Here is an 18566-nt window from a genome sequence, read left to right on the forward strand (position 1 = left end):
TATACTGTACATTAGCCATCTTCATCCTCACAACTCACCTCCATTTCCACCTGCACACACACACACACACACACACACACACACACACACACACACACACACACACTGCTGCTCCCCTTCCTCTTCCTAAATGCACACTTTCATTTAGTATCTCTTACTAAAATCTCAATTTCCCACTCATCTGTTTGAGTCTGGCTTGTTTCACTTAACATTGTATTTTACAGTTCCATCCGTTTTTCTGAGAACAAAACTCTTTGCTCTTACACATAGATGAAAATCACATCAACGTTTATCACATTTTTAAGCCATTCATCCAGTGATCGACAGCTAAGTTTATTCCAATGACTTGTCTATTGCACACAGTGTGGCAATTAGAATGGATGTGAAGGGGTCCTGGTTAGTTTTTATTGTCAGTTTGACTCAACTGGGAAGATTGAGCCTCACGTGAAGAATTGCTTCCATCAGATTGGCCCTTGGCCACATTTGTAAGGAATTTTTTTTTTGATGGTTGATGTGATGTGATGGATGACACTATGGGTAGTGTCATCTCCTATGAAGGTGGCCCTGGGTTGTATGAGAAGGAGAGAAAGCTGAGTAGGTCATGGATAGCAATCAAGTAATCAGCATTTCTAAGTTGTCTCTTCTTCCTTTCCTGCCTCTAGAGTCCTGCCTGAGTTCCTGCCCCAACTTCGCCTAGTAACAGACTGGTACCTAGAAGCCTAGAGTGAGACAAACTCTTTCCTCCTCAAGTTGAAGGCTATGATGAGATTATTTTTCTTGTTGCCTACTTGTTCTTCACTTTTTTGAAAGTTGTCTCTGTTTATTGTTCTTAGAAAGATGTTATTACATGTTTCCTCATGGGCTCTATGTCTCTCTCCGTGTCTCTGTCACTGTCTCTCTGTCTCTCTCTCTGTATTTGTGTGTTTCAGTATGTATATGTGTATGTTTGTGTGTGTGTTTGTGTGTACATGTGTGTGTTTTTGTGTGTGCATGTGAGTGTGTTTGTGTGTGTTTGTATGTGTGTGTTTGTGTGTTTCTGTATGTATGAGTGTTTCTGTGTGTTTGTGCATGTTTGTGTGTGTGTGTCTGTGTGTGTGTATTTGTGTGTGTGTGTGTGTGTGTGTGTGTGTGTGTGTGTGTGTGTGTGTGTATGTGTGCTTTCCAGGCTTAAAAATCCCAAAGACTGTAAATCTCAGCAGGTGCCTAGAGAAGGAAGATGAAAAGGAGAAAAGGGGGAAAAATCATGTCATTTGAGTTAACCCCACATTGAGGTCAGCCACATAGCGGACCAACAGTCACATAATGGCAGAGGAGTCATAAGAGCAGAGAGAGAGCAAAACTCAAATTGTGGAGGAAAATGTGCTTAAAACTAATATAGAAAGGAGAAAAAGAAGACGGTGCACTTAGAAAAGTGGACCTATTTTAAAAAGCTGCCATAATTGGTTAAGTTCTAAGGACATTAAAAAAAATTATAATGGTAAAGTAGAAGGGAATTATTGGGAAGAGGGAAGGGATGGTCAGAGTGTAGTGGGGCCAGGGGAAGGTTCTGAAAAGAATCCTTTTGAAGATCTGATGAACTATGTGACACAAACAATTAATGTGCCCTGTAATTTACAGATAAATTCCATACTTACCTGCATCCAGTATTCTGTCTACCAATATTTCAAAAATAAAATTACCTCATCTATTTCATCATGTTTCACTGCATTTGATCTAATAAATTCCTTGTAACCAGAAGTGCTGGTAAATTTTAAAGTCATTTAAAATGACTAGTCAATATCGGGTTTGTCATAAGTTTATCCCGACTTTGGGAGCAGGCCCAGGAGCTAATTTTTCCTCGCTCTTTGAAAAGAATCCATAATTCATGATTGCCATTGACTTCAATGCAAGGTATTTAATCCTGTCAAATTCCAGATTTGTTTGAACAAAAATGGCCCTCCTCTAATTGTGGTTTTTGATAAAGTTAATTTTGGTGTGCTATCAAGTGGGCTGCCATGGAGAGAGAGGCTAGCAATATTTCTGATACAAAGAATGGCTTAAAGATAACCAAAGGAAAGATAGGAGCTGGGAAAAAAAACCACCAAGGATGTTGATGACTCAGAAACCAAAGACTTTTTCAGAAACTAAATGCATGAAAAGAGCTACTTGGGCAGATTGTGACTCGAGTCATCAGAATATTTGGGTGGGGACTTTATTTTGGGTCTCCAGGAGGCTACATGAGAAGCTAAAACCTAGATGATGGAAGTTTCTAAGCGTAACTAGGGAAGGAACTGGCCTGAGAGGGCTTCTATGACATAAGCAGAGCCTGGATGATGTCACAGAGCACTGGGCGGAGGTTGTGCATCTCTTCCTCTTGGGGGCACTAGACTCCCTTGAAGGTGGGTTCTCTATCTTCACAGCGGTGTGTGAAAGCCAGTTCTGCTCCTGAACCCCACAATTGTTCAACAGGCTTTTGGTGCCTGACCGGTTTCAGAAGACAGAATCTGGACGACCTGGACATTTTCTTTCGGTAAATACGTTTATGAAGATGACTGGTACCCTTGTAGCCCAGAAAGCTAAAGTTTTCCCTCGTACAGCGAGTAACCGTATGTTCTCATGTCTTCCACGTTTGAGAGCTAGGCAGATGGTCTAGGCTAGTCAGTTTCCGGAGTTTATTATCCTTTCCTAACAATATCTAATTCAAAATTCTACTAAAATGCCAAAGCTCCACTCTGTGCCTGTGAATTTTAGTAGTTAATATTTCTTTTGTTGTTGTTGTTGATGTTGTTGTTTTTCTTTTTTCTTTTTTTTTTCCGGAGCTGAGGACCGATCCCAGGGCCTTGTACTTGCTAGGCAAGTGCTCTACCACTGAGCTAAATCCCAACCCCAGGAGATATTATTTCTAAATCACTGTTGTTGCCTAGACAAAAGACTTGTTGCTGTCGAAGACTCAGCAGCTTCCCGGAATAAACCTGGGGCCGGGTCAGGAGACACAATACATAAATCCAGTGGACTGGTGTGCTATGTCACTGGGCAGATATTTGTGGATGTTGCCACATTGCTCATAGTTAGAGGGTAGAAGAGGGGTGTGGCCACCCTTCTGGCTCCTTTGCTAGCCTTTCTCTGTTCTGCTTGCTTAAAGTGGGGGACAGGGATACTTAATCCCACACTGACCTAGCCATTCAAGGAGAAGTTCCTCGGCAGAGGCAAAGTGCATAGGGCTGAAGAAATGTGTCTGAATATGTTATTTTGAGCTGTAGGGAACCATTTGATCATTTCCCTTTGAACTTTAGATTTTGATTTTTGAGAAAGGGTTTTTCTGTGGGTAGCTTTGGCTATTCTGGAGCTAACCCTGTATACCATGTTGGCCTTGATCTCACAGAGGTCTGCCTGCCTCTGCCTCTTGAGTGCTGGAATCAAAGGAGTGCTCCACCATTGCCCAGCCCTCCTATGAACTTCTGATTATGACAGAATTAGATTCAGATGCTCAAACCTGTTTACCATCGCCTTCCTCAACTGCGCCAAAGTTCTCTTAGACAAGAGCCTTGGTCCATTGCCCTTCCCCTCTTTGTTCTTGCAGGCACTAATATGACAGAGACAACAGCATTGTGTCTGGTTTAAGCAGGCAAGCTCTTCAAAAACAGGCCATGGGCAAGTATGAAGCCTGAACACAGAACGATAGCCACAAAACAGTGGACCAGGAGTGCCGTGACCTACCACACTAAGTCTAGAGCCATGAAGAAGAGGATGTCTCGGAGGAGGATGAGCACACCATCCTTCCAGAAGCAGAGGAGGAGGAGGCTTTCTCCCCAGGCCCTGGGGAATATTGTGGGCTGCAGAATTGTTCACGGATGGAAGGAAGGTGATGAGCCCGTTACCCAATGGAAGGCCATCGTTCTAGATCAACTGCCAACAAATCCCTCTCTCTATCTGGTCAAGTATGACGGAATTGACTGTGTCTATGGACTTGAACTTCACTGCGATGAGAGGATTTTAAATCTTAAGGTCTTGCCTCACAAAGTAGTGTTTCCTCAAGTCAAAGACGCCCATCTCGCAAGTGCAATGGTAGGCCGAGCTGTGGAGCATACATTTGAGGGCAAACATGGCTCTAAGGACAACTGGAGGGGGGTGGTTCTAGCCCAGGTGCCAATCATGAAGGACTGGTTTTACATCACCTACCAGAAAGATCCAGTCCTATACATCTACCAACTCCTGGATGATTACACAGAAGGTAACCTCCGTATCATTCCAGAGATACCTCCAGCAGAGGTGAAGTCAGACGTTGACAGCGACAGATTAACAGGTCACTATGTGCAGTACACCAGAGGCGATGGGTCCAAAAAGATAGGCAAGGTCATTTACCAAGTTCTAGCCAAGCCTTCCGTGTACTTCATCAAGTTTAATGGCGACGTCCACATCTACGTCTATAATCTGGTGGAAAAGATCCATTAAGTTGAAATTCACAAAGTACGGGGGAACGGAGATGGATAATTTATAGGATTGAAGGGAAAATGTTTGTTTTTCTGTGTGTCAGATACCCAAGGGCCTTTGACAACCCCAGTATCTTTTCCACTGGAATTTGTTTTTGCTCTAGAAATTAAAATGTGTGATGTGATTTGTTGTGTGTGAACACTTTGGTGGAGTAGACGGGCTGTGGTGGATGGAACATCGAGAGGAAGCCAGAAAGGTCAAGATGGTGAACAGGAATTCTAATGTTACATAGGCTAAAACAAACAGGACTGAGCTTGTCTGGTCTTTAGGGAGAGAAAAGAACTGGAGATGGGGCTTAGAGGAGCAGGGATGGCACGAGAAAGAAAAGATGGATGTTTAGGAAGCAGTGAAGAGGATCCAGAAATAGATAGACTCTCTGAGGTGAAGATTGAGGGATAAACAGACAGTTGGGGAAAGAGTGGCAGGTAACAGGGAGGTGGTCTTAGAACTAAAGGCTAAACTCAATAAACTGATCCAAGCAGACTCAGAATCAGAGATGATCTGTTTTTGTTTGACTAACGAAACCTAAAGAAACCTGTTTCTCATCTGTAGATCTATTATTTTTAATTATGTGGGTGGGGGCAGGGCATGAATACAGGAGACCACAGAGACAAGAATAGTCAGTTCACCTGGAACTGGAATTAAAGGTGTTTGGTAGCCATTGGAAATGATCTCAAAGAACCAAATCCAAGTGCTCTTTCAAAGCAGACGAGCTCTTGATCCAGTGGTCATCTCTCCAGGCCCCTAAAGTCTTCTTTTTAAATAAATCCAACCTCCACATGAAGAGAAGAGACCAGGATGACGGTAAGAAAGATCAAATTGATGGTGATGTGGAAGAAAGACTAAAGAACACATGAGGGTGTAGCGGACACTGAGGGACAAAGGAATTCCAAGATGGAGTTCTCAAAAAGTGAAGCAGGAGACACAGGAAGAACAGAAAGGGTCTAGAATGAGTTGAACTTGGGCCACAGACATATTTGTCTCTTTGGTTCCTTAAAGAACAGCCAAGCCATCACTATAGAAGGTGTATGTTAGGTGGAGGCTTCCCAGAGGACATTTTGACGAAGATAACTCAAGAGTAGTGAATGCCAAACTAAGTTTATATATATTGATTCCTGAAAGTATCATAAAGTCCATTATTTTGAATGATCAGTAAAAAGTAACTTCAAAGAGAAGATGAGGATGCCATGAGCTTCTGTCAGGTGTTATGCGGATTCTGTGTTTAGCTTCGCTGAGCACTGTTTGCCTCTATTGCATCCTGTAATATTGGCTCTCCTTTGACTGGATGGCTTCCTAGCCCACCTGTGAGGGCACCATTCCTAGGCTGGTGGTCCTGTATTCTATCACAGAAAGCAAGCTCAGAAAGACATGCGGAGAATCCAGTCCAATGCAGAGGTGCCACTCCATATGCCATTTGCTGCCTCAGTTCCTGCCTCCAGAATCCTGTCCTGTTTGAGTTCCTGTCCCAACTTCTTTTGCTGATGAGCATCAATGTAGAAGTGTTCTTGAATAAACCTTTTCCACCTAACTTGCTCTTTGGTCAAAATGTTTCCTTACAACAATAGAAACCCTAAGTAAGACAATTTCTTATAGAAGCAGTGTGTCTAGTAGAGCCACAGATGCTTACCTAACCACAAATAGAAATGTATAGATGCTTTATTTTGGAATTTAAAGGTAAGACTTGCAAGATGTACTGACCTTGACTTTCTAGTTTGCTTCCTTCTCACTGTGAAAAAATGTCATGATGGAAACTAACTTGGGGGAAAGGGTTATTTGCCTTACAGGTTATAGAGACCATCACTTGGGAAAAAACCTAACAGGAGCTTGAAGCGGTAACAAGGAGCACTGCTTTTGGCTTGCTCCCTGTCTCAGTCATTGTTCCGTTGCTGTGAAGAGACACCATGGTCAAGGCAACTACTATAAATGAAAGCATGTAATTGGCAGCTTGTTTTACAGTTTCAGAAGTCTGGTCCATCATCATGGCAGGGAGCATAACACTGGAGCGATAGAGAGCTACTGCTCTGTAAGCAGAGAGAGAGGAGAGAGAGAGAAGAGAGAGAGAGAGAGAAAAGAGAGAGAGAGACAAACCCCAAACCCCCTTGTCAACACACCCACTTCCTCCCAATATTCAAACTAACTTGGGACTGGCCAAGGCCTAACAAGGAGCATTGCTTGTTGGCTTGCTTGTCTCATCCTTGAAAATACTGTCACCCCCACAAATAACTACTTTCAAATATATGACAATAGAACTGCCTTAAATTCAAACACCCTTGTCTCCACTTCTTTTGGATGAAGCACTCTAGCCTCCTTATGTTAGCAAAGCATGACCATGTTCTGTACCAATGGGAGAAACCCTTGGTCATGTCAAGGCTGGACCTTCCAGTAAATAGAATGTCATGCTGGGGAGGCAGCAAGGGAAGGTTTTTGCGAAGGGGGAAACACCTTTGAAGAAGACAGGGCAGCGGAAGAGGATAGGGATAGGGGGCTTATGGATGGAGGCCACACACATATAGCCTTTATATTTTTCTATGCCTTTAACAGCTCAATGGCAAGGCCACTTCCTAACCTCCGAGTGCCTACACTATCCCCCACTGATATTCCCACGTTATTATTTGCTAAAATCTATATCCCATCTTTCTTGCCCTGGACACCATTGGGCAGCTCTCCTGGGTCTGCTGATTCTCATGCTCTTCTATGTCAGCTGCTTCTCTGTCCTGAAAGTCTCCTCTGCTTCTGTCTGCAGAATCTCCATGCCTTCTTCCTCTCTGGACCTTTGTCCAAGCATCCTGAAACTCCTGCTCTGTCTGCCCTGCCTAGACACTGGCTATCAATATCTCTATTTTCCAATCAGCACCAACTGAGGCAGGGTCCCTGATTCATAAGTTCAGGACACTATGAGAAGCATGAGAATAAAATCAGCTACAATAACTATTTGTATGTGATTTTCTGGGAACAATATTCCCCAAACCAGAAAGAGATACCTGTTAAAGTACTAGAATCATAGAAAATATCAAGTAGACTAATAATAATAATAATAATAATAATAATAATAATAAATTTTAATAATAATATAAAATATAATAAAAGTGTTAATAAAAACACTAATAAATATAATTATAATAATTATAATAATAAATAATAATAAAAATAAAATCATCATCATGATCATCATAATCATCATCATCATCAAAGCCTAACTGAACAGAGAAATAAAAATACAAAAACTGTGAAGGAAAAAGACTAAGTCACACGTAAAGCTGATCACATGAGACTAACACCTGAATTTTCAATGGATATTCTAAAATATAAATGGGTTTGGATCACCTTTCAACACATTTTCAAAGAATACAGATACTAGCCTAGAATTTATTACTGAGCAAATGTATCATTCACATCAACACAAGAGGAGAAACTTTACATAGCATAATCAACAGGAAGCCATGTCTCTTCTGCAATCTTAGTCTAAAAATGGGAAACCGCATTCTGAAAAGAAGGGATATTCTCAAGAGGACAGAAATGGTAAATAATCCTGTAGTAATTCATCGGAAGAGGGAAAAAGTATGTGGCAACAACAAAATAAAAAAGACCCATAAATACTCCTCATTAATAACACTAAAGATAGGGGTTGGGGATTTAGCTCAGTGATAGAGCGCTTGTCTAGCAAGTGCAAGGCCCTGGGTTCGGTCACCAGCTCCAAAAAGAAAAAAAAAAAAATATAACGGTAAGCATTAACTGTCCCACACCAATAATATACAGGCTATCAGTTTGTATAAGAAAACTGGTTTATTTCTCCTGCATCCAAAAAGTACATTTGTTTTAAATACAATTGCATACTCATGTTTAGAATGCAATTGCCCATATTTCTTTTTTTCTTTTTTTTTTTTTTTTCCTTTTGGTAAGTATATTTATTGTTCATTAGTTTTTTTTATAACAATCTAGAAGATTTTCTTTATAATTGTAAGTATAGAATTTTCATTTAAATGCATTTTTTTCTTTTTTTGGGGGGGGTGTTCCCCTCCCCACCCTACCCCCATTACCGCCCACCCCCTAAAAATCACGTTCACTGGGGGTTCAGTCTTAGCAGGACCAAGGACTTCCCCTTCCACTGGTCCTCTTACTAGGCTATTCATTGCTACCTATGAGGTTGGAGCTCAGGGTCAGTCCATGCATAGTCTTTGGGTAGTGGCTTAGTCTCTGGAAGCTCTGGTTGGTTGGCATTGTTGTTCATATGGGGTCTTGAGCCCCTTCAAGCTCTTCCAGTCCTTTCTCTGATTCCTTCAATGGGCGTCCTGTTCTCAGTTCAGTGGTTTGCTGCTGGCATTCGCCTATGTATTTCCTGTATTCTGGCTGTGTCTCTCAGGAGGGATCTACATCCGGTTCCTGTCAGCCTGCATTTCTTTGCTTCATCCATCTTGTCTAATTGGGTCGCTGTATATGAATGGGCCACATGTGGGGCAGGCTCTGAATGGTGTTCCTTCTGCCTCTCTTTTAATTTTGCCTCCTAATTCCCTGCCAAGGGTATTCTTGTTCCCCTTTTAAAGAACGAGTGAAGCATTCACATTTTGATCATTCTTGAGTTTCATGTGTTCTATGCATCTAGGGTAATTCAATCATTTGGGCTAATAGCCACTTATCAAGGAGAGCATACCATGTGTGTTTTTCTATGGTTGTGTTACCTTACTCAGGATGATATTTTCCAGTTCCCTCCATTTGCCTATGAATTTCATAAAGTCATTGTTTTTGATAGCTGAGTAGTATTCCTTTGTGTAGATTTACCACATACCATAAAGCAATATTTTATATGCTAGAAAGTATACTTTAGGGAGAACATTATTTTGTAAATTTAATTCATTCGTTTTCATTAGTTTTATCTGAATGAATATTATTTGATAATATGTTTAAATTTTTAGGTAAGTGTGTGTGTGTGTGTGTGTGTGTGTGTGTTTGTGTTTGAATAATTCAACTCTAATATGACCAGGAAATAGCTTGAGTGATAATGATAATTTATGGACACTGAGAATTTTTGTATATGCTTTATGTATAAACTTTATATATATATAATATATATATAATATATAGTGTATAATGTATTTATACTTATTTATATATGAAAATATGTTTCTGTATATTTTTTCCAAGCACTGTTTAGATATGTATACTAGATTAAGCCTTCTAATTGCAGTTTTAGCTTTTTCCAACACTAATTTTATCTTATTAGGTATCTAGAAAGAAATACATGGAAGCATGAATCATCTCAACTTCAAATGTAGGTACACTCAATGTTATATCTTCCTTTTAAACATGATTGTTCATCTTTGGTCCATAAAATATATATATTTAATTTGCTCTATTTATATTAGAAATGTGTGCTACATTGTATATATGTATTCATTGTTAACTTCCTTCTGTGAACAAATTTTAAGAATAAATGACTTATGTACATTATTATAAATTCTAAGATCATTGAGTATTTTCAGAAATCAAATACCATAATGCATAAATATAAGAAGCATTTCCTGACTTTCGTTAGTAACAAAAAGTATTTGATGTACAATTCCTATAAACTGATTTTGATATTATCCATTAAAGTTTCTTCAAGGAGTTGTCCAACTTTTAATACAGGGAAGTCACAAATTATGTCAATAATTTTTTCATTCTATAATCCTTTGAATTGTAAAATATATTTTATTTAAATAAGTCATAACAAAAAGGGAAATAGTATATAGACAGCAAAAGAGACCAAAGGAAATTAATACCAAACTCTAATATTTGTGTCAATATCAGTAATGGCATATTATAATTACTGCATTGTTAATTTAATGAGACAAGATGTCATTTTTATTTAATAATTTTTCCTCAATATTTCATGTATTTACATTTCAAATGTTATATCCTTTCCTCCCTCTCCCATAAAATCGCTGCCCGTCTTCTGTGAGGATGTTCCAATTCCCACCAATCAACTTCAACCTCAATGCTCTGGCATAACCCTACATCAAGGATACAAGCCTTCACAGGATTCAGGGCTTTTTCTTCCAATGATGATAGACAGTGCAATCCTCTGCCACATATGTGGCTGGAGGCATGGGTCCCTCAGTCTGTACTCACTAGTGGGTTGTTTAATCCCTCGAATTTCTAGTGGGATCTGGTTCGTTGATATTGTTGTTCTATCTAGGGTTTTGCAAACCCCTTCAGCTCATTAAGTATACTCACTAACAACTCCATTGAACCCCCCTTGTTCAATCCAATGTTTAGCTACAATCATCCTCACCAGTGTCAGTAGGGTTCTGTCAGAGTCTCTCAGGAGACATCCATATCTGACTCCTGTCAACAAGGACTTGTTGGCATCAGCAATAGTGACTGGTTTTTGTTACTGCATATGGGACAGATCCCCACGTGGGGCAGTCTCTGGTTGACCCTTTCTTCAGTCCCTGCTTAACTCTTTATCCTTGTATTTCCTCCAATGAATATTTTTTTAACCCTTCTAAGAAGGAATGTAATATCTGCATTTTTGGTCTTCTTTTTGCATGAGCTTCAAATGACCTATGAATTCTTTCTTATGTATTCCACACTTTGGGCTGATACACACTTCCGATAAATGTATACCATTTGTGTTCTTTTGTGACTGGGTTACCTCACACAGAATGATAATTTCTAGTGTATCCTAAGAATTTTATACAAACATTGTTTTTGATAGGTTAGAAGAACACAGGTGTGTAAATATACTATATTTCATTTATCAATTACTATGTTGAGGGACATCTGGTTTCTTTTCAGCCTCTGGCTATTATAAAAAAGAAAGATTGCTCTCACAATGTAGCATCATGTGTCCTTCTTATATGTTGGAGCATCTTTTTGGTATATATCCAAGAAATGGGATTGTGGTATCCTCAGGTAGTACTGTATCCAACTTTGTGAGAAAATTCCAGATTGATTTCCAGAGTGGTTATACCAGCTTGCTATCTGACCAACAATGGAGAAGAGTTCCTCTTTCACCACCGCTTTGCCAGAATCTGTTGTGAATTTCTTATCTTAGCCATTCTGAGTGGTGTGCTGTGTAACTTCAGAATTTGTTGATTTGCATTTACCTGATGGCTAAGGATGTTGATATTCCTCAGTCGAGAATTATTTGCTTAGTGCTATATACCATTTTTGAAAGGACTATTTGATTCTCTGGAGTATAACACCTTGATTCTTTGTATAGATTGATTTTAGCCCTCTATCAGATGGAAGATTGGTAAAGATCTTTCCTTAACCTATTGATTTTACCTTTTTCCAAATTCCAGTGCCCTATGCCTTACAAAAGCTTTATGAAGTCCCGTTTGTCAATTCTCGATCTTGGAGCAAAGCCATTGGTGTTCTGTTCAGTAAATTTCCCCACTTTTTCTTCTATTAGTTTAAGATTATATGTTTCTTGTGGAGATACCTGATCCAATTCAACTTGAGCTTTGTATAGGGTGATAAGAATTGATTGATTTCCATTCTTATATATGCTAACCTCCAGTCAAATGAGAACCATTTGTTGAAAATGTATCTTTCCATTGGAGGGTTTTGGTTCATTGTCAAATATCAAATGGTCATAGGTGTGTGCCTTCATTTCTGGGCCTTCAATTATATTCCATTGATCTACCTGACTGTCTCTGTACCATTCCCATTCAATTATTATTATTATTTTCTGTAATAGAGCTTGAAGTCATCGATAGTGATTGCCCCAGAAGTTCTTATACTGTTGATGAACGTTTTCTCTATCATGGGGTTCTTGTTATTCCAAATGAATTTTCAAATTGCTCTTTCTAACTCTGTGGAGAATTGAGTTGGAATTTTGATGGTGATTGCCTTGAATCTGTTGATTGCTTTTGGCAAGATGGCCATTTTTACAATATTAACCCTGCACATGCATGAGCATGGGAAATTATTTCATCTTCTGAGATCTTCTTCAATATTTTACTTCAGAGACTTGAAGTTCCTGTCATACAGAACTTTCACTTGCTTGTTTAGAGTCAACCTGAGGTATTTTTTATTATTTGTGACTATTTTGAAGACTGTCATTTCCTTAATTTCTCCTCAAACTCTTTATCCTTGAAGTAGAATGCTACTGATTTGTTTGAGTTAAGTTTACATCCAGCCACTTTGCTGAAGTTGTTTATCAGCTGAAGGAGTTCTCTAGTGGAATTTTTGGGGTCACTAAAATATACAATCACATCATCTAAAAATCGTGATATTTTAACTTCTTGCTTTCTAAATTTTTCTGTTTTGCCTCGTTTTTTTGTCTAATTTTTGTGGATAAGACTTCCAGTACTATATTGAAAGAGTAAGTAGAGATTAGGCAACCTTTTCTAGTTCGTGATTTTTGTGGTATTGCTTCAAGTTTCTCTCCAGTAAGTTTGATTTTTTTTTGTAATATTGCTTTTACTATGTTTATGTATGGGCGTTGAATTCCTAATATTTTCCAAGACTTCTAACATGAAGAAATATTGATTTTTTTTAAAATTTTTATCAGCATCGAATAAGATGATCATTTGTACCCCCCCTGGAAGTTTGTTTACATAATTGATTCTTCTATATGCTGACTTCTTAAATCATAATTTCTTGAACATGTTGTCCTTTTTCCATTTCATGGTTTTAGCACCTTTGTCAAAGACAAAATGATCATAGGTATATGCATTCATTTCTGGATCTTCAGGCTAGGATATCTGGTGAAATTTTCAATTACCATGGATGGAGAAAAAAAGACATTCCATGACAAAGCTAAATGTATACACTATCTTTCCACAAATCCAACCCTACAAATGATAGTAGATGGAAATTTCCAACACAAGGAGGGAAACTACACCTTAGCAAAAAGTAGGGAATTAATCATTCAGTAAACCCAAAAGATGATAGCCACACAATTGTAATTACATTTCTTTCAACAAAAATAACAGGAAGCAACAGTCCATTTCATTTAATATCTCTTATCATCAATGGACACAATTCCCCAAATAAAAAGACATAAACTAAGAGACTGAATAAGTAAAGAGGATCCAAGATTTTGCTGCATACAGGAAATACACCTTAGAGACAAAGACAGAGTATCTCAGGGTAAAAGGCTGGAGAAAAATTCTAAGCAAATTTCCCAAGAAACAAGGAGGAGTAGCCTTTCTAATATTGAATAACATTGACTTTCAACAAAAAGTTATCAAAAATGATAAGGAAGGGAGCCATACTTGTCAAAGAAAAAATAATACTAAGGAGAACTTTCAATTCTGAACAACTATGTTTCAAATGAAAGGACACCTAAATTCACAAAAGAAACACAACTATAGCTCAAAGCAAATATTGCACCACACACAATAAATTGTTGGAGACTTCAATTCTGCACTCTCATCAGTGGACAATTTATGGAAACTGAAACTAAACAGATATGGTTAAAAAAAAGAAGTTATTTTTATAACTTAAAAAATGCAAATGGATTTTACAGATATTTAGGTAACATTTCATCCTAAAACAAAAGAATATACATTTTCCTCTGCACCTCATTGTAAAGTTTCCAAATTTGACCATATACTCATTCACATAACAGGCCTCAATAGATACCAGAATATTGAAGTAATTCTTTGCATCCTATCAGATCACCATGGACTAGGGTTGCTCTTCTATATTTTATTTTTTTTGTAATTGTTTAAATTATCGATGATTTATTTATGTGGTATTTTTGAAACATCGTCTTTCTTGATAGTTTGTCACTATGCAATAAAGACTGGGGTAAACCTTATGGTATTCCTTCCATTTTTGCCTCTACAGCAGCAAGAGTGAGTGCTCCATTCCAATCTTCGTTTATATACTACATTTTAAGAAAACTCTTTGTGCATACATTGCATTTAATGTTTTCCTCTTTGTTTGAATATATATTTGTATTATCTAACCTTACAAATTTGTAATTTTATAATGAAATTTTTAATTTCATAATTTCTGACTTTAACTTTTGATCTCATTTTGCTTATATTTTCTCTCCATTTTAAATGCATTTTTTCTATGTGAATACTTTTCCTCTTTATGTATGTTCATGACTTTATGCGATTTTGTTATTGTTATCAATGGAAAAATGCAATTTATTCACAGCAGCAGCCATATATGAAGGAGAATACAAGAGTTAATTAGCTATTTCAATAGGATGGAATACTTATTAAAAATAAGAATCTCTGAAACAAAGAACAGTGATGGATTTCACACTACCCTTCCCCAATGATCCCAGCATGCAATAATGCCAGGTAGTGTGCTGTGCTCATGTGGTGGTGGGAAATAATTTATGGAAGAATAAAACCACATGCCACAGAAAATTTAAAGAATCCCTTTCCCCCTACACACAGATACATAATAGATTTATAGGGTGGTCAATACAATTAATTGAATGGAAGTAAACAATTATGTTGCTACAAGAAAGTGATGGCAAGGAAGAATTTCAAACCATGGTCAACTATATAATTGTGAACACTTGTTCCCAAAATTGTGGGTTGTTCCCCAGGACAATAATAGCTGGACTGAACCCACCTTTTATGTATACAATATGGGGAAACATGGCCCTAATGGGAATGATGAAGACAAAAAACAAAAAGAATAACAAAAGTGTATATTAATAGAAGCAAACCATTAACGCAAACTACCACAAACAACTTTATGTTCTAACCAGAAAAGGCACCAAAACTAAAATCACATTTGAGCACCCTATGTTAAGACAAAAGTGAGTGGGCCATGGTCTTTCTCCCTTTCATGTTTTTCAAGTACTTTACAGGTAAAGGAAACTCAGACTGTTTTTCCATGATTTATTAAAGGTTTTATAGCCCTCATATATTAAAGTACCATTTGAAAGTATTCATAGCTGCTGCCTAGGTTTTTTTCCAGTTCACAAACTTCTTGGACTAAAGTTCCAAAATGTAACTAGACCCAACCCTGAGCTGTAAAACTATGACAAGGCAATAATAACAGATATTTTCAAGGCCCAAGCACTATAGTACTACACTATTGAGTACAGTGATCCAGAATAATTCATATAGCTCATTTAAAGGGTTAGAAAAGTGTAGAAGAATCAACTCCTTCCTCGTGTATGCCAGCATTTATGGTTCTGCAGTAAGTCCCAAGAGGCAGTAGCAAAAGGAAGAAAGAATTCAGGACAAGAAAGGAAGATAAACTAGCATGGTGTTTTTATGTAAGAGAAAGACTTAGAAATGAAAATGTCGTGAGAATTTAAAAACGAGATTTTTTTCATTATTTTCTCATTACAACCAAAACAAACATCCATGAATAATTCTCCTCTAAGGCTTCCATAAACTAGGTTAAACAAATACCAAAATAAACATTTAAAAGTTTGAAAATGAAACAGAAGGAAAAACTTGTGTATGTTTCAGAGCAGGATCACAGGAAAATGAGCTGAATCTGGTCAAGATGAAACCTAGAATGGCAAGCAGGACCTAGAATTAAGAACTGCATGAGAAAGGCAGTGGGAGTAGTGACAGGAAAATGGCCGGGCCTGACAAGGCTGATAAGGCTGGGCCCTTTACAGGGGCACAGAATGAGGTAAGAACATATATCAAATAAAGCAGAACCTTTCCTTTCTGCTCACCTCAAGTATTCCATCCTCGAAAAACCCCCATTTCGGAAATAATACAGAAGAGTTATGGTATATCACTCACTTCCCATTTGCTTTTAACCCTCTCTCCGAAGTCAGGAAATATGAACATTTCGAATTTCCAAGAAGAAAAATTCATCGCCAGGTATAAGGATGTCCTGAGGACCAAGTGACAAACTGAAATATGTGTGGGCAGAGAAGGTGGAGACGGTCTCATTCAACAGAGCAGAAATGTGACTGCCTAAGTTAAGAAGTGATAAGGCAACCATAACAGATAAACCAGGTCTCATAACATTAAACTTACTTACATTATTCTTAACTATACTTAATTCAAATCACTTTCCATCTCAATCTTCATTCTGAATGATGCTGATTTATCGTGCAATGTGTCTGCACCATCTTTTCATCATAGTATTGGCTTTCATCTTGTGGATAATAGATGATTGTGGCTGCATAGGTGATGTTTTATTTCTATATATCACTCCCTTTACGTATATGTGTAGTAACATTTAATGAGGTTCACATATATATAGTATTTATTTAGATATATACATATACATTTATTTAGAAAATGCCAGGTATCCATTCTCTGTAAATAATTGGCTTCTCTCATATGATAAAGAAACAATAAAATTTTATTCTAGTCAAAATAATTCCCTATAATTTTAATATCTAAAGATACAGAAGAACATTAAGATAATGTGGAATATTAGATCAGCTGAACTGCATGTTCATTTATTTAAGAATAACCGGAATCATTGAGATGTTTCTGGAACATAATATAGGAACAAAAAACAAAGCATTGAATAAATAGTGGCAGAAGAACAGGGTCATTTTGTTAAATGCAGCTTACCTTCAGATCCACTCTTTTCTTTTATTTAATAAAAATTCAATTTAAATACTCTTCTTCAGTATTTTTCATCCTGTCATTGACTCTATTTTCAAAGCTCTATCCCATAACTAGCCTGATTGTTAAATTTAAAACCAAGAATTTTGCCAGTGTCAATCACTTTCTGCATTTCCTTATTTGTGATTTATTCTGTTCCCAATGGCCATGTTGTGTTGACGTCATGAAGAATTTCTGGCTCATTTGATAAAAATTTTTCTGAAAGCATATATTATTCATAGTTGTAATATGCTGGGCATATGTTTAATAGTACTGGATATTATAGTTAAAAATCATCTGGATAAGGAATTTTTGCATGAATATTAAAACACACTAAAATACTAAAGAGAAAACGTAAAAGAGCTAGATATTTATTATATATATTTATTGTTCTAAAGTTTGTAACTTTACAAAATATGAGCAAATCTTTCTGTGAAATTCACATTCATGAGCTATTATATTCTAATCAAACTGCTGTGTCAGCTCCCATAAAGTTGGATTAAATGCTAATTGCAATCCAAAATGTTTGTATTAAGTAAATGGGCAAATTATTTGTCTGCATGTACTAAACAAGCATGTAATGCAATCATAGGTTTGCTTTTAATGAAATAAGAACTACCAGATATAACGTGAAAAATACATCTATTAAAGTAATTTTTTGTTATATAACAGCTATTAATTCATGGTCTGAGTAATGACTTAAATCACCAAACCTTGAACAGTAAATAGGAATTTCTAGTGAGTTAGAGGTTCTCTCAAGCATCTTCAAGTAAATCGTTCTAAAATATATTCCTTCAAAATTCTCCTAAATACACTTATCATGAAATATTCCACATCACAGTAAATAACTCCAACATATTTTCATTTGCTCAAAACAAGACATTGTCTTTCTTTCTTCCGGCCCTCCCCATAATCAGTCTACTACCAAACACATAAATTTCCAACATAGCTGTCTGATATGAATCTTTTTCTTTATCACTGACACTACTTCCAGATTGACTTCAAAAACATCCTTCAAATCATTCTGTGTATCATTTCATAATACATAAGTAACCAGGGTCCCTTAGTATGTACATAGAGAGTTAAACAAACTTATTTAAAACTATTCAATGATTTCTTAGACACTTTCCATAAATAAAAATTTATATCTCTCATATTGTTTCTGTAAGCCCATATGTGATATCTAAGCTTCAGCTTTATTTGGTCCTCTCTTCCATCACTTAATCTATACAATCTGCTTTCACATATACTTTTTGTATATGTCAAGCTCTTTTTCCTTTAATTGACCTTATATTTATTGTAATATTGCCCGAAATATAGTTCAATTATTTTTCATCTAATTTAACTTAGCTGTCACTTCCTTAGGACAATCTCCATGACCTTATTTCTAAGATATATTCTTCAATTATTTGCATACAATCAACTCCAACACACTGATTTATGCATTCATTTCTTTTTTTTTCTTATATCGTAATGCAATTTTTATAAGAGAAAGCTCCTAATACTTTCTATTCTTTCCTAATCTATACCACTATTATGGAGCCTGGTACATAAATGGAGACTTACTATTTATTACATGATTCAGTAAGTTGTAAAAATAAACTTTAT

General features: G+C 37.1%; 1 protein-coding gene across 1 annotated transcript; it reads left to right on the forward strand.

Moving 5' to 3' along the window:
• The first annotated feature begins 3636 nt into the window (after nucleotides 1–3636).
• Nucleotides 3637–4431, forward strand: LOC116889639 (Y-linked testis-specific protein 1-like). The gene has a single exon (XM_032890548.1). The coding sequence runs from the start codon at nucleotides 3637–3639 to the stop codon at nucleotides 4429–4431; it is 795 nt and encodes a 264-aa protein (XP_032746439.1).
• Nucleotides 4432–18566: the final 14135 nt, after the last annotated feature.

The sequence above is a fragment of the Rattus rattus genome, unplaced genomic scaffold (assembly GCF_011064425.1).
Source record: "Rattus rattus isolate New Zealand unplaced genomic scaffold, Rrattus_CSIRO_v1 PGA_scaffold_21, whole genome shotgun sequence".
In the NCBI taxonomy this organism is placed as follows: Eukaryota; Metazoa; Chordata; class Mammalia; order Rodentia; family Muridae; genus Rattus; species Rattus rattus.

Bases quoted from the DNA above. Each gene is read 5' to 3' on its own strand.
- LOC116889639 (XM_032890548.1), top strand. From the start codon at position 3,637: ATGAAGCCTGAACACAGAACGATAGCCACAAAACAGTGGACCAGGAGT.